The 18,282-nt window shown below is 36.6% G+C and overlaps 1 protein-coding gene across 10 annotated transcripts in view; it reads left to right on the top strand.

Annotated features, from left to right (window-relative positions):
* Positions 1-3,326: 3,326 nt before the first annotated feature.
* The window catches only part of ptprt (protein tyrosine phosphatase receptor type T), a 320,643-nt gene continuing 305,687 nt past the window's right edge, over positions 3,327-18,282 (top strand). For all 10 annotated transcript variants that reach the window (XM_065279615.1, XM_065279610.1, XM_065279609.1 and 7 more), the window contains exon 1: positions 3,327-3,730. In XM_065279615.1, the coding sequence (XP_065135687.1) occupies positions 3,651-3,730 (80 nt within the window). In that variant the 5' untranslated portion in view covers positions 3,327-3,650. The remainder of the gene's footprint in view (positions 3,731-18,282) is intronic.

Raw genomic sequence — 18,282 nt, 5'->3', positions numbered from 1 at the left:
CCCAAAGAGCAATTTGTCTGTCACACACCCATGATATCCCAATAAACTGACCTTCAGTCTGATTCTGGCCTCCAGTAGCTTTCTGGGCACTCAAGAATCTGATCTGGTCGGCCACAATATCCTGTTGTGTTGTCTGATGTATTTAATGAAGGAGAGAGTGTTAGGACACCGTGTGCCGGAGGAATTAAAATGAAGTTCTAGAGGAGTTTTGAAGGTTGTGCGGCCCATTTGTGAAGAGAGAGTGAAAATTAATATCACTCAGAGATCAGCCCCATAAATAACAGACTTTAGAAAAACATAAAGCAATATAAAAACTCAAACGCAGTTGAAATATAAATCGAAATACAATAGAATAAAAGCTTTTCAATATGGCCAATAAACCCTTGATAACGCCGCACTTTGAAACAACAAGGAGACGTGTCTTTCTGAATTTTGCGATATATTCACAAACATATCTCCGCAATAAGAGAATTATTATCAATAAACTTTAAAATTCTTATTTGGATGCCAGTGCATTTTAATCAATAAGCTGTGAACTAATATTTATGTATAATGCATGAATTTTAACACCAAACTGAAATCTTTCTTGCCCTGTGGTTACATATTGACTTTTTTAACAGCAGGTCCATGTCCAAAGTAATTAGAAAACATTTTACATCGGTCTAACTCATTAAAATACAGTTATTATTTCCCACTTTCACTTGCTGTCACTGTTGCATTATACTACGCAGAGAAATATCATCAGTTCCCACATCTTAAATCATCTAACTCAGCCCAGCAGGCCTTGAGCCGCCCAATTAAATCTATTGACTAAGCGTGACGTTTCCTACACGCTAAAAAAATAAAAAGATGAGGGGCTGCCACTCCTAATGCATCTGATGATGAACAATCAATCTGATGATGTTTCTAATGACCTTTCCCATGGTTAAGACATGCATGTAAATGGTTGTACAGTATTGCACACATATTCACGCTGTATTCTGGTGACTTTAAACTATTGGCAGGTGTGTGAGAGGGTGACCGCCTACATCTCGCAGCAGCAGAATGATTTACACCTACAGTATGAAGCTTCTCAATCCACCACTCCAAACCGTGTTTATTAACTTCTGCTGCACTGCACGTCTGTTCTGAGTTTGTTATATATATCAGTGTTACATAGACAGTTACATTTATATAAGCCTTCCGACTAACAAAATGTTTAAGATGGAGTTTAATTCGTTTTCAACAAAATCTTGCAATGCAAAAATTCTTAATCTCATCCGGATGATGTTAGACAAGTGTAGTTCACTCATCCATATCACCACACACTTTACTGCAGAAACTCAGTCTCTCTTCACCGCCGCTGTTAAGTTGTCCGTCGCCATAAATTGGTTGTCAAGCATAAAAATCTACGACGCTTATGTTTTATAGCATGCATTACAGCGACACATGCACTGTTTGACAATATTAGAGATTTACACGGCTCTTCATCATGGTACGTGTTGTAAGTTAATACAGCTCCACTTTATTTTACCCTTGTAAGGCCTTTTTACGAGGTGAAAACAACAGATGATATAAAGTGTTACACGGTGTCAGTGTGCATTTAGAGAAAAAGAAATAAAACTAAACTGTGCACGGTCGGCAGAGGTTTTCTTATTGTTAAACTGATTTGAAGTGATGCTCTTTTACATGGGAATTACTTCATGGGGTTATAAAATAGGAGGATAAAACTAGGAGTGGCTGTCTGGAGCCAAGGGGGGGATTGATCTAAAGTTTTTAAGATGTGCATTTAGGATGTGATCTCTCTGTCTCTGATTACTCACACACCATTTGTCATAAACAGTCGTATGAGTCATACTGTATACAACAACTGTGTGTTAGATTTAGTCTGTTTTCTTTGGACAGAAATATTAACATAGTTATTGTAATCTCCTGTTTATGAATATTCAAAATATTGCAAAATGTGATTTACTTTTTTTTTTACATAAGATCATCCTACGTAATGTAAAGAACGTTCTGTGAAAATATAACATTGATAACTTTAATATTGAGTGAGTAAGATCATATCAAAGAGTGAAATCAAACTTTGATGCTCATAATATCATTACATTATTAGATTATGAGACTTCACACAATAATAATAATAATAATAATAAAAATAAATACTAATAATAAAAATAAATACTAATAAAAATAAATAAATAAATAATAATAATAATAATAATTATAAAAATAATAAAATAATACGAATAAATAGTAATAAAAATAAATAAATAATAATAATAATAATAATAATAATATAAATAAATAAATATAAATAAATAAATAAATAAATAAATAAATAAATAAATAAATAAATAAATAAACAAACAAACAAACAAACAAACAAACTGATCTTTGTTATTTAATGAAGTATGCTTTTACATATTACAAAGAAAATGCAAAACTGCTATGATGGTGGTGTAGTGAGTGGTGGCCACGGCGTTGCTTTTGCATTATTTCGGGTGGTTACTAGTGCATTGCTAAGGTGTTCTGTGGGCTGACCGTATTCAAATGTAACCTATGCTATTGGTTAAACATTCAAACAGTGTTGCATTTGCACATTGAAAGGTTTTGGATAAAATGAGCATTGGAGATGGAGGCTGATGTACTGGTGTAGGTTGGATGAAATGAAAGGGCACCTTTCTGTGTTAATGAGGCATTGATTTCCACATCACTTAATAATGAATTCATAAATTAGGTCCAACCATTAAACACTGAGACTGAAATCTGCCCACTCAGAAAGTTCATCACTACCCGTGGAGGAGTATGGATGTTTTCTGCCAGCCTTTTGCCAGACACATTTTTAATATTTTGTATTTATAGCTACTATTCCCTCTCTATTGCCATCTCAGTGTGAGACAAAAATTGCAGCTTACTTAGCATACTTAAATTATATGTACAACTTAAAGATGATGCAAGGTGACGTCATATTTTTTTCGGCAAAATGTAACCACAGCTCAAATTGTAAATCATTATTATAAACTTGGTAAGGTGTGGGTTTGATTCCCAGTGGCGTGAACACACATTGATGAAAAAATATGTAAGTCACTTGGATAAATGCGTCTGCCAAATGCATAAAAGTAATTCAAAATTTAAATCAAAAGTTACAGATTGCAGCTTTAATTGTCCAAATACTTTGAAGATCCACCTTGTGTAACCCTCTACAAAACAAAGAAACCAGAGACTCCTTGAACCTCCCTCATACATTTCTCAAGTTCAGTTTGGTGTACAGTTACTTTCAGGCACCGCGTAACAAAGTGCGCACCCCGCGTACGCGCGCACATCATCGCGCACTGGACTACACAGCCTTCATTGCGCACTCTAAACTCAGCGTTCAGCTCACACAGACGCGAAGAGCTACCGGCAGTTTGGCATTGCGCGCCGGAGAGGACTGGCACTGACGGGCAGGTCTAAGGACCTGGGGGATATCGGAACCCTCTCCTCGTTCATTCGCACCCACACTCATCCACGCGCATCCTATCGTAGCAGTTCACGAGCCCAACAATCAGACAGCTGCCGGCTCGAGTCGCGCACTACATCACCAATGCCGGGATACGGCGCGCGCAGTCAGATATCCAGCGCGAGGACGCACGGCGAGTAGCCTACTATGTAAAGTACTGAGCGCAAGAATGGACGAAAGGAACTACATCACTCTTCTGCTGCTTGTTTTTCATCTTCAACTGGCGTTTGGAGAGTTTTTTCCAGGCAAGTTTGCATTTTTTTATGCGTCTTTTGGGCACTTTGCGAAGGTTTTGTGCGGTTTGAATGGCGTAACCCAAGAAGGGATGAAACTTTAATAATTTGCACCTTGTAATAATGCACCTCGAGGAAAGACAAACTTGATGTTGTGAATGTAAATTGCACGATGCTATTGGTGTGGCTTTATTTGGTTATACTGAGAATAGCAGAGAATGGTCAAGCATGCATATTACTAGCTATATTATACATGTATCGTTATTAAAAGAAATATAGGGGATTGACTACTAAAGTATTATAATACTTATGCAAAGACTGTTAGAATATTCAAATAAGCATATACTGTTATATTTTTTGTGAAAAACGCGTATTAAGAAAAGTTTACCCCGTCAATACTTTTCTTAGTTATGCGCTTATCTGGTTCACAGTTTAAAGCAGCTATTTGAAATTGGTGACAAGAAGATCTCAGTGTAATGTTTGCATTAATACGTGATAACTTGGAGGACAGCGATCAGATGTTGAAATCGCAAGTGATCGAAGCGCGCCCTGCAGTTCATCTGTCCAGCAGCAGGCGTCGCTATGGCCACATCCAAACCACATCTGCCCTGCTTTATTACGAGATCAATGGAAAATTGTGCTTCAAAAAGGAATCTTTCTGTACTTCTTTTGTTTTGAATATCATAATTAGTTTTGAATAACATAATTTCTGAATGCCATAACGTGTTGAAAGAAACCACTCAAACAAAACAACCCAATTAAAATGCAATAATGTTTAAGAATTAATAATGCAGTAAATTGATGTGCCATGACTTTTCTAAAGAATCAAGTTTCCAGATGTGTCAGAATTAAATTAGTCAATCAACATTAACAGATCTAATTCTTTTTGTTTTATATAATGCACAAAACATGCTATTTCACATCATTTTCTTACTATCTGTGCCAAATAATGAATAAAGCCAAATGCTAACTAAAAACAAAAAATAATACTAATAATATGCAAGTTAATAAATTAATTATTTGTAGAATTGAATTGTCTAGGTTGCAAAACAAAATGCTTATAAAGTCTCAAAAGACTTCAAGGTAACAGCAAAACTATCAATCGAACAAGAAACAGCAACAGACACCACAAAGAAAAATGATAATAAAATATTTATCTTTGTCAAGTCTGATAGACTGCTGAATCTGTGCACCTCTCAGAGCTATTTGAACGTTTAGTTTGTAAATCTTTGTATGTTTTACGTTTCCCTTGTGGTTAAGAGACGCAGTTACCTGTTGAAAATTTGACAGGCTTCTGTTATATATTTCATGCGCAGTGTGGATTAATATGTTCATTCACAAATCCTCAGACCAGCATTTTACATTTCAACGCTTTATAAAGCCTGTATAGTCTGGCTCTTGTTGCGTGGATAATTTGTGTTCCATTCTATCTTGGCCTGTAATTTTGGCAGGGCCAACAAGAGTTTGTCTGTGCTTCAGTGAACAACTTGACAAGTGTAGGCTTATCTTTATTCTCCAGTGTGAAGAAATGAAAGAACTCCACACATAAAAAGAAACAAAGTAAAAAGTACCACGGTAGTACCACGGTATTCTTTGAAGTACAAACCTGTTGTCATGGTCCTTTGATGTATTTTTGCTGCATGCAGTAAATACCAATGGTACTTTTCCCAAAACAGGGTAACACCATGGTACATTTATGCATATGGCAGATGCTTTTATCCAAAGCCAAATACTAATATTTATTATCAGTATACACTATGAGAACTCGTGACCTTATGCGCTGCTAATGCAATGCTCTACCACTAAATGCACTGTACAAAATACCTTGGTAGTACCATGGGATCTTGTATAAAATACCATGGTAGTACTATAGTACATTTAGGTACTTTTTGTAAGGGTTGCTGTACAATGTAAACACCATAGTAGATGAATAAAGGTAATCATTTAGTACTATATTAAAGAATACAAAAATGTGCTATAGTTTGGCTTTCTGACACCATCAAGTATTTTTGTAAGTGGACCCTCAGGGCAGACATATAGATTTGGTTATTTTATGTCTGGGTTTAGTGCCAGTTACTCCTGTTTTGCATTTATTTAAATATTTTTTAATAAAGCCATAACTTGTCTTTCTACACATTTGCCACCATCCAAAGTGTCGTGGTTTGAAACCAAACTCTTTTTTCTTTGAATAGATGTATATGGCAGTAATATTGGAAAGTGATGATGGTAATACCATAGTACTTTGTTGTACACCTCCATTGAGAAATTTGGACACACCTCCAATATGCAGAATAGTAATAAATAATCACAATTACTTAAATTCATCCATCCTACATTTCTGCACACTTTGCAATCTCACATTTGGAGATGGCATTTAAATAGATAAATGTATAGTTATTCACGTAAAATAATCCTTGAAATCAAATGGTTATGAATATTATGAGAATGTGTATGCATCATTTACATTTTTTTATTTCATTAAGGTTGTGATGCGACGCCTATTATTAATAAGACTGATTAATTAAAACTAATGAGAGATCATATACCTCGAGGGAACTGTGGATTTGTCTGTCTCTATTCTGACTGCTGCTCATTTGCAGTTCAGTGATATCTCTTATCATCTGTACACTGTCAGACGAATGGCAAATCCAGAAACTGCCAGACTACAGGATAATCCAGTTCAGAGAGAGAGAGAGAGAGAGAGAGAGAGAGAGAGAGAGAGAGAGAGAGAGAGAGAGAGAGAGAGAGAGAGAGAGAGAGAGAGAGAGAGAGAGAGAGAGAGAGAGAGAGAGAGAGAGAGAGAGAGAGCGCTGAGCTTTGATTTCTTAAGCATGAGATGACATTTATATGTCACTTTAAATACTATGTTCAGATATGACTGAAGATTGGCTTCTCTTTTCATTCACTATTCCTTTATAAAACAGATTATTCTGTACAATAAGTGTTTTTTTCATGATTTAGGACTTTAGGGCTCTTTAAAATAGATGAGATTGTATGTTCAGCAATTATCTGAAAAAATTTAGATGTTAATAGTCAACATAAAGCAGCGATCATAACCCGCTTTACTTGCATAACGAAATGGGACTTGATTTTATCCATTGGGAATTTACTGGCTTGTACAAAATTGCTCTCTGTTCGAAAAGTAGTTAAAGGAATAGTTCACCCAAAAATGAAAAATTAGCAATATTGTACTCACTCTTAAGCAATACTAAGTGTAAATGACTTTCTTCTTTCAGCCGAACACAGTCCGAGTTATATTACAGTAAGTAATATTCTGGCTCAGCTTTGTAATGGCATTGGATAGTGCCCCATTGTTAAAGCTCAAAAATGTATCAAAAACGAATCCATGTGGTTATTAAAGCGATTGTTTTTTGTAACGTTGGGTCAGAGGTAGGGCCCAATAAAATCCGTTTTATTTTTTCCCAAATTCCGTTTTATTTTTTCCCAAATTCCGTTTTCTCCGTTTTAATTTTTGCAAATTCCGTTTTATCCGTTTTAATTTTTGGCAATTATATTTTTTACCCTTTACTGTTATTTTAGTCATAAAAAGAGTGTACCTTTAATGTTAATGATTAAAATGTAAATGATTTTGTGAAAAACTGGATAACAGGATTACTTAATGACTATAAAAGATACACACGCACATACACACGCGCGCGCGCGCACACACAACTCAATTCAATGCATTGTTTAGTGTTGTTGAAGGAGGCTACAACAAGGTGTCAAAGCAGTGGTGCCTTCAGAAGTGCCTTAAACACATCAATCCAGCGGAACGCGATCCATATTTTATACACAATCACTTGAAATGCATATAACTTTACAAACATACACAGGATAGTGATCTGACTTAGGACAGCATGAGCGCGCAGCTCTTTGCACGTGCGAGCGAAAGAGAGACAGAGAGCGGCGCCATGATGCAGATGATTATATTTTAAATGCAAGGGATAGTTAGTTTGCCTCAGCTCGCTTGAAATGCATAAAATTGAACAAATACATGAGGATTTGTGTTCGGACTTCGGACAGATGCGTGAGCGCGTGCACGTGTGAGAGGTGCAGTGAGACAGACGTTGATGAGAGAGTGTATGTATCTTTGCGCTCACCGTGAACAGAGTGTTGACAAAACTTACAAAATAACAGTTCTCCGGTCACATAAAAGTCATGTGAGACCTGCTCAGAACTAAGTGCTTAGCGTCGAATTTCTTAATTTTTTCGCTGACGAAAGCAGAGTCGTAGAGAGCCGCTTCGCCATGGTTTCAGTGTTTTGGAGGGGGTCTGAAACGACGGGAGGGGGCGTGTCGCCCAGATTTACTTCCCCCGGTCTGCATTTCCCCAGACATACGTTCGTCTCCCACACAAAAAAAAATAATTTTATTCAAAATATGTAAAATTCCGTGAAATTCCGCGTTAATACTAGATTCCGTGTTAATTAGCCAATTCCGCGATTCCGTGATCGCGGAAATTATAGGGCTCTACAGAGGTCAGTCTCACACCTGACCTTAAAGGTGCCATAGAATAAAAAACGATTTAAAAATTGTCCATACTTTAAAAATCACAAATTTTCCACTCAAAAACTTCCATTAAAGGTGCAATGTGTAATTTTTAGAATTATCTAATGACAGGAATGCAATATAATATACATAACTGTATTATCAGTGGTGTATAAAGATCTTACATAATGAACTGTTATGTGTTTATTATCTTAGAATTACGCGTGTTTATCTACATACAGCGCTGGTCCTCTTACATGAAGTCGCCATTTTGTGCTGCCATTTTTCTACAGTAGCCCTAAATGGACAAACTCCTCTACAGAGTGCATTTAGTCACTACTGTATTTTGTCTTCAACAACGACATGTTTGTTCTGCGGTGGCTACTGTAGTTTCTCTATGCGTTTCGGTTGAACGGTGGACTGAGTCGTTTGGTTGCAATTTACAATCTCACTGCTAGATGCCGCTAAAATCTACAAACTGTACCTTTAACAATCTCCAATTAATTAGTTGTTCCTCAAAATCTGTATTTTCATCTGATACAGGCTCAAACATAAGGTCTGTTAACTAACTTGAGCTACTGGAAAGAGCCAATCAGAGCAGAGCTCAACATTATTATTCATAACCCTTCCAAATAGGACAATTTTTTTGTTTTTACAAGTTCAAGTTACAAGTATCATTTCATCACAGGTCAAAACTTACAATAGTAGGTTGAATTGACTTGCAAAACCAAGTTGTTTTAACTTTATGCTGCATTTTTTTACAGTGTGACAAACCACATTTTGCCTTGTTTTAGCATAGATGTCTGGGTTGTGTTTGGACGGCTATTGACGTCTTTAAAATGCAAAATTGCTTGATGTGCTTTTATGTGACTTAAACCACTTTGTGTTGTATTAAACAACCATGTTTTTGGGTTTTACTCATGAAATAAAAAAGGCTAAATATCCATGATCTTTTACTTAAAGGGGACTTTTCACAATCCTTTATTAAGATGTCAAATAAATCTTTGGTGTCCCCGGAGTACATATGTTAAGTTTAAGCTCAAAATACCATTTAGATAATTTATATGAAACCATTACAGAAACCATTACTTAACCTTGAAAGACATTTAATCACTGGATGGAGTAGATTTTGATGAATGGATGTGCTTTTTGGAGATTTAAAAAAGTACATCATCCAGTCTTAATGACATCATCCAGTCTTAATGACATCATCCAGTCTTAATGACATCACCCAGAAGTTTTTCTAGAGGCGGATCAAACTGCAGTTTTTTATTAATAAAGAAGACGAGCATGTTTTCTTTTAATTGAAAAAATGAATATTAAATTTCAACATGATTATGCATTAAATATTTTTTTATATTTTATGCCCAGATCAGCATTTGTTTTGCCATGAAACATTTAGATAAAAGCTCTATATAGAGAACCTAAAGCTCATTTCATCTCTGAGCAGTTGAATGAGACTCTTCACTCGTGTGTAACGGCCCTCGCGCTGTAGGTCTAACCTCGAGTCAAACAAAAGTGAAAGAGTAGTAAAAAGTCACGAGGAAAGTGGCTACAAATAGCGAAAGAAACTTAAAAGACAAGAAAAATGCCATTAAACATCATCGAGAGTAACCAGCGCACAGCAAGAGCGATTTCTTTGCGAGGCTGCCAGGGGTAAATGAGCGGGCGAGTCTGAAAGCTTTGCGAGGAAGAGAAAAAAAGAGGTATTGACTGACTGTGACGGCTCTCTGTTTTGTTGTGATTGCTGCTGTAGACCGAGATGAAGCTCGCGTCTGAGGGGGCGGCATAACAATGCCAGGAATCGGGGACAAATGAAACGCAGAGAGATAGGGATGCGGAAAAAAACAGCAGTTGAAGTGGCCCCAGAAACGAGACACCCCGAGAGGACCAACAAATGACTTTGCGCCGGCTGTCGGGACATAATGGATTTCGCACACGCGGGAACATGATTATTTCCCGTGTGTCCATTAGAAAGCGCCGGGGCCGTAATTGTTTTCTTTGACCTGCTTGTTATCGCTCTGCTCTTGGGTTGCCAGGTTTCACCGCTCCACTCCTGGCCTCTGACAAGCTGTCACTCAACGCCCTGTTTAGTATTCGGGCGAGGGCCAGAGAGAAAGGCAGGCTGTCACAGGCGTTATCTGCATGAATGTGCCGGGTCTAATCCTCCCCACTTATTCTATTTGGGTGACTAAATGACAGCTCAATACTCGAGTGCAGGCCAAGTCCACTATAAATGAGATGTCTCCTTCTTATGCTGTAGAGACCGCAAAGCCTTTCGAGAACCCGTCTTTAATACCCGAGAGGTTACTCATTTAAAAGGTGCTAAAATTTTATCGCATCTCCCTGCGAGTAATAACTGTGCAACTAATCGTTTTTGATTTAAAAAAATTTAATTCAATCAAACAAAAACAAGATAATCGAGGATAAACAATTATTGTGGAATTAAAATATAAATTGCATGCTGCTGGACCGATGAGTTTGTAAGGCACTTCGAAGCACCATTGACACGTGTAACCTATTGTAACACTTTCTTAACAAAAAAGTTAAATAAATGAATTAAAAAAGTTAGTAATTATGGTAAATAATCCTGATTATGATTTTGCCCAGTATCGAGCGGCCCTACGTCTAGGTTAACTATAGACCTGATATAGTCCGGCTATGAGTAACTCACTTATGCCAAAATAACTTTTTTGTGAACATATTTTTTATTTTGTTTCATACTAACAAACAAAAACTAGAATAAACAGGGTATATAGGTACAAAAATACATTACATAGCCCCTCAAAACACACACCCACATACACAAGCAATGCAAACAAAACTAACACAATTTTGCATTTATCAAATCCCCCTACCCTCCCTGCTGAGTGATCTACCATGTCTTAACTTTTAATAACTTTTTTATATCAAATGTATTTATTTTATTTTATTATTATTTTTGGGCAATGGTTAGACGTATATTAAATTTTCTCTGCACTGTAAAAAATACAGCTTTTTTATCAACATATTAGACGTCTGAGCTGTGTTTGGACGGCTATTAGACGTCTTTAAAATGCAATATTGCTTGCTGGGCTTTTATGTGACTTAAACCACTTTTTCGGTTTTTACTCAAGGAATAAAAAAGGCTAAATATCCACTTCATGATCTTTTATTTAAAGGGGACATTTCAATTTTTTTAAGATGTTAAATGAATCTTTGGTACATATGTGAAATTCTAGCTTAAAATACCATATAGAAAATTTATAATAGCAAGTTAAAATTGTATAGGGTGTAAAAAATTGTCTTTTAAATGCAAATGAGTTGATCTCTGCACTAAATGACAGTGCCGTGGTTGGCTAGTGCAGATTAAGGGGCGGTATTATCCCCTACTGACATCACAAGGGGAGCCAAATTTCAATGACCTATTTTTTCACATGCTTGCAGAGAATGGTTTACCAAAACTAAGTTACTGGGTTGATATTTTTCAAATTTTCTAGGTTGATAGAAGCATTAAGGAAAGGTCTGATTTTCATGACGTGGCCCCTTTAAATTCCCCTTTAAATGTAATGTTACATTACCAAGCCCTGTTATTTTTCGACCCTTCCCCTCAACCACCTGTCCTAGAGACTACTTGATCTTATCTATTCTCAATAGACAAGATGAAGTCCCAGCATACTTTTTGCTTTCCATTGCCTATCCAATTTCTCTCTAAAATTACATCATGCTTTATCTTTTCACCTGATTCGTGCACTTTATCTTTTGTAGCCATATAAAAGCATAGCATGAGAAAATTCATGTATACATTTATCATATAAAAAAATATTTTATATAGACTACTGTTAATGTACAGGTCACCGGCTCCAGCTCCTCTTTAATGCATGACAGATTTTATCTTTATCTGTCATTGACGTTAAATGAATTAAGCATGAACTGTGATCGTTGAAAGAGAGGGAGAGAAAATACCGAGATGTTTCATCTTTCATCCGTTTCTTCAGGGCACAAACATCATTTCTTCATCCGTCAAAACTCTCCGGCAGGGTCATGGTTATTCAGGATGGGTAGAAGGACTCTCTCTGATGTCCAGGGTGTCTGGGGATTTAATGTGTGATATGAAGTAATTATATTTTTCCACTATGTGTGTAAGGCTGGATTTACAGAGCTCAGGACTCTTCCTGAAAAATTCATGAGGGTTTCATATGAGCTTAAGAAAAGAGAGAAAGAGAGGGAAAGAAAGACATATGGGAGGACAAGGAGATTTTAACAGCGATATATTAAAAGGTAGAAACATCCACAATTGCTAGTTAGAGGGCTTGTGTGCATTTTAAGTCTTATTTCATTTAATAACGCTTCTCTTGTTGATCAGAGCATCAGATTTGCACCTGTACAATAAAGAAATAAAACATCACAGGAATTTACCCACAGGTGTGGAGTATTCATAGGCACAGCGTGAAGCAGATCTCCTAAAAACACAAGTACTAGAGTAAACCAATCTTATTCTAAAAAATATATTATGTTAGCCTCGCTATAGGCTGTTTACAGCTACCAAGTGAAATATAATGTGTAAGCCCTACTTACTGTTTAAGTGCTTAAAACAACTAGGCACATCCTATAGGAAAAGTTGTACCGCTTACCATGGGTTCACACCAGTCGCGTTTGAGGCGTCAAATTGCCATCTACCGCGTCTAGTTTGCCACTTGAACATTTTGAGTTTACTCGCTTCATTCTCGCATGAAAGCTGCGTGTGAAATTGTAGTCATCGAGACATTCACACGGAAATTTGCGTCATGGGAGGGGCTTCTGCAACTCCGCCCGCTTCCTGTAATCACGTCACTACTAGAGCAAGCTCCTGATTGGTTAACGCCGCGCGTTTTCCCGCCAAAGTTCAAATTTTTCAGCTTGCGTGTTTCCCGCGGCAACGCTCAATTCACGCATATCGTGTTTACTGCGCCGCGCTAAACCCCTCATTCGCTCAAACTAAAAGTGATTTCAGATCGAAAAGGACTTACTGACCAAAAGCTGTAGTACATGAAATAGCTGTGAATAATATATCGGCTGTGCGATTCAGAATAGTTATCGGCCACGTATTATTAGTGTGTATCGGCAATTTATCGGTGTACCCCTAAATGAAAATTCAGCCGGAAATGTGACGCTCCTTACCATGTTTGAAAGATTCATTCACAATGCAATGCTAACAGGAGTTAACTCATAGGCTGTGAGTCCAAGTGGGAGGAATTATGATAATGTCGGTGTTTATTACATCATAAATCGCAGGAAGTAAACTGTTGCCTACAGTCCGTGTGTTTGTTGTAGTCCAAGAAAAAAAGATTTACTTTGTTGACGATAATTTGCGTCATCATTTACTTTGGGGTTTGTACCTTTTGCATATCTTTAACATGTACTAATACAGGGGTTTTCAAACATTTTGTGTGTGTGGACCACTATTTGTAATCAAGAATTTTCGCGGACCACCTTATAATACTTATTATAAAATATGTCTACACAAAGTCCTGAATTAATCTGCACATAAAATTAGGCTTACTAGCACTAAAACTATAACTGGTCATCACATCAGTACAACAGGTTTCTTAACCTTATATCATAATTATTTATATACATATTCTTAGTGTTGGGAAAGTTCACTTTCTACATGAACTAGTTTAGTTCACAGTTCACAAATTTTAAAATGAACTAGTTCAGTTCATAGTTCATATTTGAAAATGTTAAACTAGGTCACAGTTCCAAAAATGAACTAATTTATAGTTATTTTTTTCCCATATTATTTTTTTTAAATGATTGCCATTATAGCCCATATAGAACCACCACAGGCAGCAATTATTTGATCAGTTTTAACACTGAAGCGAAATGCGTCAGATTTCATCTTCATGTCCAACTTTAAATCCTTATCCAACCAGGGTTTACATTAGCATTGACTGTCTTTTAATTTTTGTATTTGCTTACACATACCTTGAAAGGCTATTCGGGTGGGGGTCGCACCCCGGGCGAGAAGTGTTGCGAGGCATTGCGTGTATGACAACTCGCAGGTATTGCACACCACACGTGCACGTTAAATAGCGTGAGCTTATTCAAAGTCTATTTCAAGATCCGGAATATGCGTTGGCAGCCTATGTTAATCGTTAACGATTTAGGACAAATATGATGTTATTTAATGTTAAACTATTTGAGTTGCGTCTGTGTTGTTGTGATGACGCATGCAGCGTGACTGGTGAACACCGAGTGGTGGCGGTGTTGCCAGATTGGGTGTTTTTTCCGCTACACATTTAGGCCTGTTTACAGTGTGTTTTATTCGGGTTTTCGCCTGGAAGAATATACAAATCTGGCATCCTATTGAACGACGTTAAACTGAGAGAGCGTGCCATTAACAGGCACCAGAATGAATGAGTTCACAGTAACGTTTATTAGGCAGCAGTACACGTTTTAATATACACGAGTTTGTATATTAAAATATACATATTCTTATTTTGCCTTTTCACGGACCCCCTGCAGTACCCTCACGGACCACTAGTGGTCCGCGGACCACAGTTTGGGAATGGCCGTACTAATACACACTTACACACCAAAGGAAATGTAAAATCATCAATCGGACCATAGTTGCTCTTTAATAACATATATGACATTATATTTACAAATAATTAAACCAAACAATCTTATCTTAAAACCGAAAGTAAACAAGTTTTCCTACTGAAAGCCCTGCATGCATTAAAAATGTGCAAATAAAATATTTCAAATCACTATTTAATGTTCTCTACCTTACTTATGAGGTAAATACCGCATAATGTGTGGATATATACCTTATAAAAAATTGCTGTGGTTATGCTGCTGTTTCCCAGTAACTTGCTGTAGATTTAAATTTATGTTATTTAATGGCAAAAGTTTGTTCAAAGTTAAATGAACATTAAACATTAACAAGTCTTTATCTTTACAGAATAAAACTATAAAATTACAACATCATGCAAAGCATTCTGGAAAACTAAATCTGAAGGAAAAAACTGAAAAGGTTGATTATTTTATAGTTTTATGCTTTAAAGAATATACAGCTGCTAGTAATAATTTCTTCAGGAAGCCTCCATGTATGAAGTTGCTGGAGGCAAATCTGAGGAGAAAAATCTGGAAGTTAAAAAAGTCTCCATTTGCTTTCTCATCTGTGTCTCGATGAAACAACCTATGTATGACAGAGGTCTCATTTGTGATTTTTCTTAAACATTTCATTATTTGTTCTTTTACGCCGCTCGGCGTGGGTGAAGATTGAGCTGTTTTGTTGCCATAGCACGCGGGGCTCAATTACAGCGCCATTACGCCTGTTAAAGAGACAGCGTGTCTTTGACGCCCCATCAAATCTCAGATCCTCTCCATGTGGCCCTGTCAACATAACACACTCGAATCAATAGAGCAGTAAAGAGCTTTGGACAACAGCAGCCAGGGACTCATTTAAATGTGACACCTTATACTGTACCATTCTGTTCAGGAGTGGATGGATTTCTGTTCATGGCCATAAGTGTCTCAGTAGAAATGTGTTAAGTGGCGTTCGGAGCTTACAACCAAAGAAATGAGAGTCATAATGATAGAAAAGAGAGAGAGAGAGAGAGAGAGATGTAAGGAGAAAGCAATAAGCAATAAGCCATTGCAATTTTACTCCTGTTAAGGGGTGTTGTTAAAGCAGAAGTAAAAAGCATGGTAAAACACGGTAAGGTGCATTCTCAAGTGGCTTATTGTTTTATTGAAATGCCAACAATATGATCAAAGCCCTTAATATTAAAGACCAGTTTGTTACATCACAGAAAAATGTTATTAGCCACCCAGACAAATTTAAATGATAAAAAAACGCAAAGTAAATAAAATAAGTTATCAAAATCTTGGAAAACCAGGCTGAATTCTCTGCTCTCAAATGGTGGGGGGTGTCAGTTGTCTGTGCTGAAACCACGCCCACTCGCAGGAAGGTTGCCGTTTCCCTACAACCTGAATGGATGCTTGCGGTTGTGTATGGGTCCATGCGTCATCGAGCCACAATTTTAGCCCTGCCCAAATAATCCTGAACTCAGAAAAAGTGTTTACCGGTGTAACCCCATAAATCATTACTAAATAGTTTACAGTCTTTGTAATGTGTTTCTATGGTGCCCCTAAGGAGCCATGGAGCAAAAATTATGTAAAGTTGAATTTCGCATGCTCACGTGAAACTATCGTGTGTGCATGTGAAACTTTCGCTTTCACGTGTGCACGCGGTAGTTTCACGTGCGCGGCCGATAGTTTTACGTGAGCACGTGAAACTAAACTTAAAAAAATTCTGCACATGAAAGGTTTCGCGTGAGCACATGAAACTAAACTTTAGATTTTTTACTCCAAAGTCACCTTAGGGGCTCGGTATGTTTCAGCAATACATTTGTAATGTGTTTAGAAACAATTCTCTAAAATGACTTTTAGTTCATCTAGTTTATTAGCTTAATTGTAGGAAGGCTTATTGATGTGGTTAAAACATAACATCTCATAAAAGAAAGAAAAAAGGACACATCTCAGTATTTTTTAGCCTTTTGATTATATTTATAGTAATATGCATCTTGATATTTAAGTGCATGCTGTGAAATGGCTTTAAATTATTATTTATTTTTGGTAATTAGAGTACAAATATTTTCAACCACAGTGAATGTTAAATGTAAAATGCACAACTTTGTGCCATTATAACTCATAATATTTTATGTAAAACACAGTGAAATAATTAAAATGATGTGTTTTTCTTTTCATTAATACATTTTTTCAGAATTTTTTTTTTTAAAAGATAATGTTTTAGACAGAGATATATTTTTTGCTGTGGTCAATAACTCACAAGTGTGTTCTACACCAGGTAGAATTTTGATAAAATGTAAAATGACTTCAGTATAATTTCACTTTAAACATAAGTAGTGAATTGTTAGTTTGTACTCTGTCAGCTGAGACGAAAGTAACACAACAAAACAAGACAGATTTTTGTGTTACTTAGTGTTTTTAGTAAATTAACATGACTATGACCTTGTTAATATGTGACTGCAAACATATTTTGTCGTTTATCTTATTATATATTTTAAATTTCAGTTTCATCAAATGTTTCAAAAGCAACCTGACAGTACAAACTTTTTCGAAAAACACTATGAAGATTAAATTAAATCAAATTAGCATAATATCAATTTTCAACATAATGCAACAGTATTAGCAAAACAAGTGTTACTTTCGTCTCGACAGGAACTCCTGACATTTAAACCTGATTTACTTTTATTTTGAAAAACTATGAGAAGTCAAACTTCAGGAGGTGTTAGGTCACTAAATAACCTGCAAATTGATCAGTATTGTAACACATGAGACCAGAAACAACGCTTTAGGGATTTACTTGCATGGTCGAAAACAGCTTTCTGGACCTACGCACGCAAAACAGTGACAAAATAATGCAATATTTGTCAGTTCTGTCAGGGGTTGCATGCTAAAGATGCTGAGAGAGAGAGCGAGAGAGCGAGAGAGAGATAGAAAAGATCTTGAGATTAAAAACAACCAAAACCCCTTAGATTACCCGATTAGCTTAGAAGAACTAAAAGAAGCACTAAAGAAATTAAAACCCAGAAAGGCATGTGGTTTAGACAACATCAGAACAGAAATGTTGAAACACAGTCCTGCAGCAATGCAAGAGGCACTTTTAAAAATGTTTAATTTAATCCTACAAACTGGACACTTTCCTGACACCTGGAGTACAGGTTTAATACACCCGCTATATAAGAGCGGAGACAAATTTGACCCCAATAACTACAGAGGCATTTGTGTAAATAGTAATCTAGGGAAGACTTTCTGTGGTATCTTAAATGCTCGGATTCTGGCCTTCCTTACCAAACACAACGTCTTAAGTAAAAGTCAGATTGGATTTTTACCAAACCACCGCACCACTGACCACATTTACACACTACAGACGCTAGTCAATCAACACGTTCATCATAAAAACAAAGGCAAAGTTTATGCATGTTTCGTTGACTTTAAAAAAGCATTCGACTCGATATGGCACGACGGCTTATACTATAAAATTCTACAATCAGGCATAGGAGGAAAAGTATATGACATCATTAAATCC

Source organism: Paramisgurnus dabryanus, chromosome 7 (genome assembly GCF_030506205.2).
Source record: "Paramisgurnus dabryanus chromosome 7, PD_genome_1.1, whole genome shotgun sequence".
Classification (NCBI taxonomy): domain Eukaryota; kingdom Metazoa; phylum Chordata; class Actinopteri; order Cypriniformes; family Cobitidae; genus Paramisgurnus; species Paramisgurnus dabryanus.
Note: the sequence above shows the minus strand (reverse complement) of the source record. Positions and strands in the feature narration are given on the sequence as shown.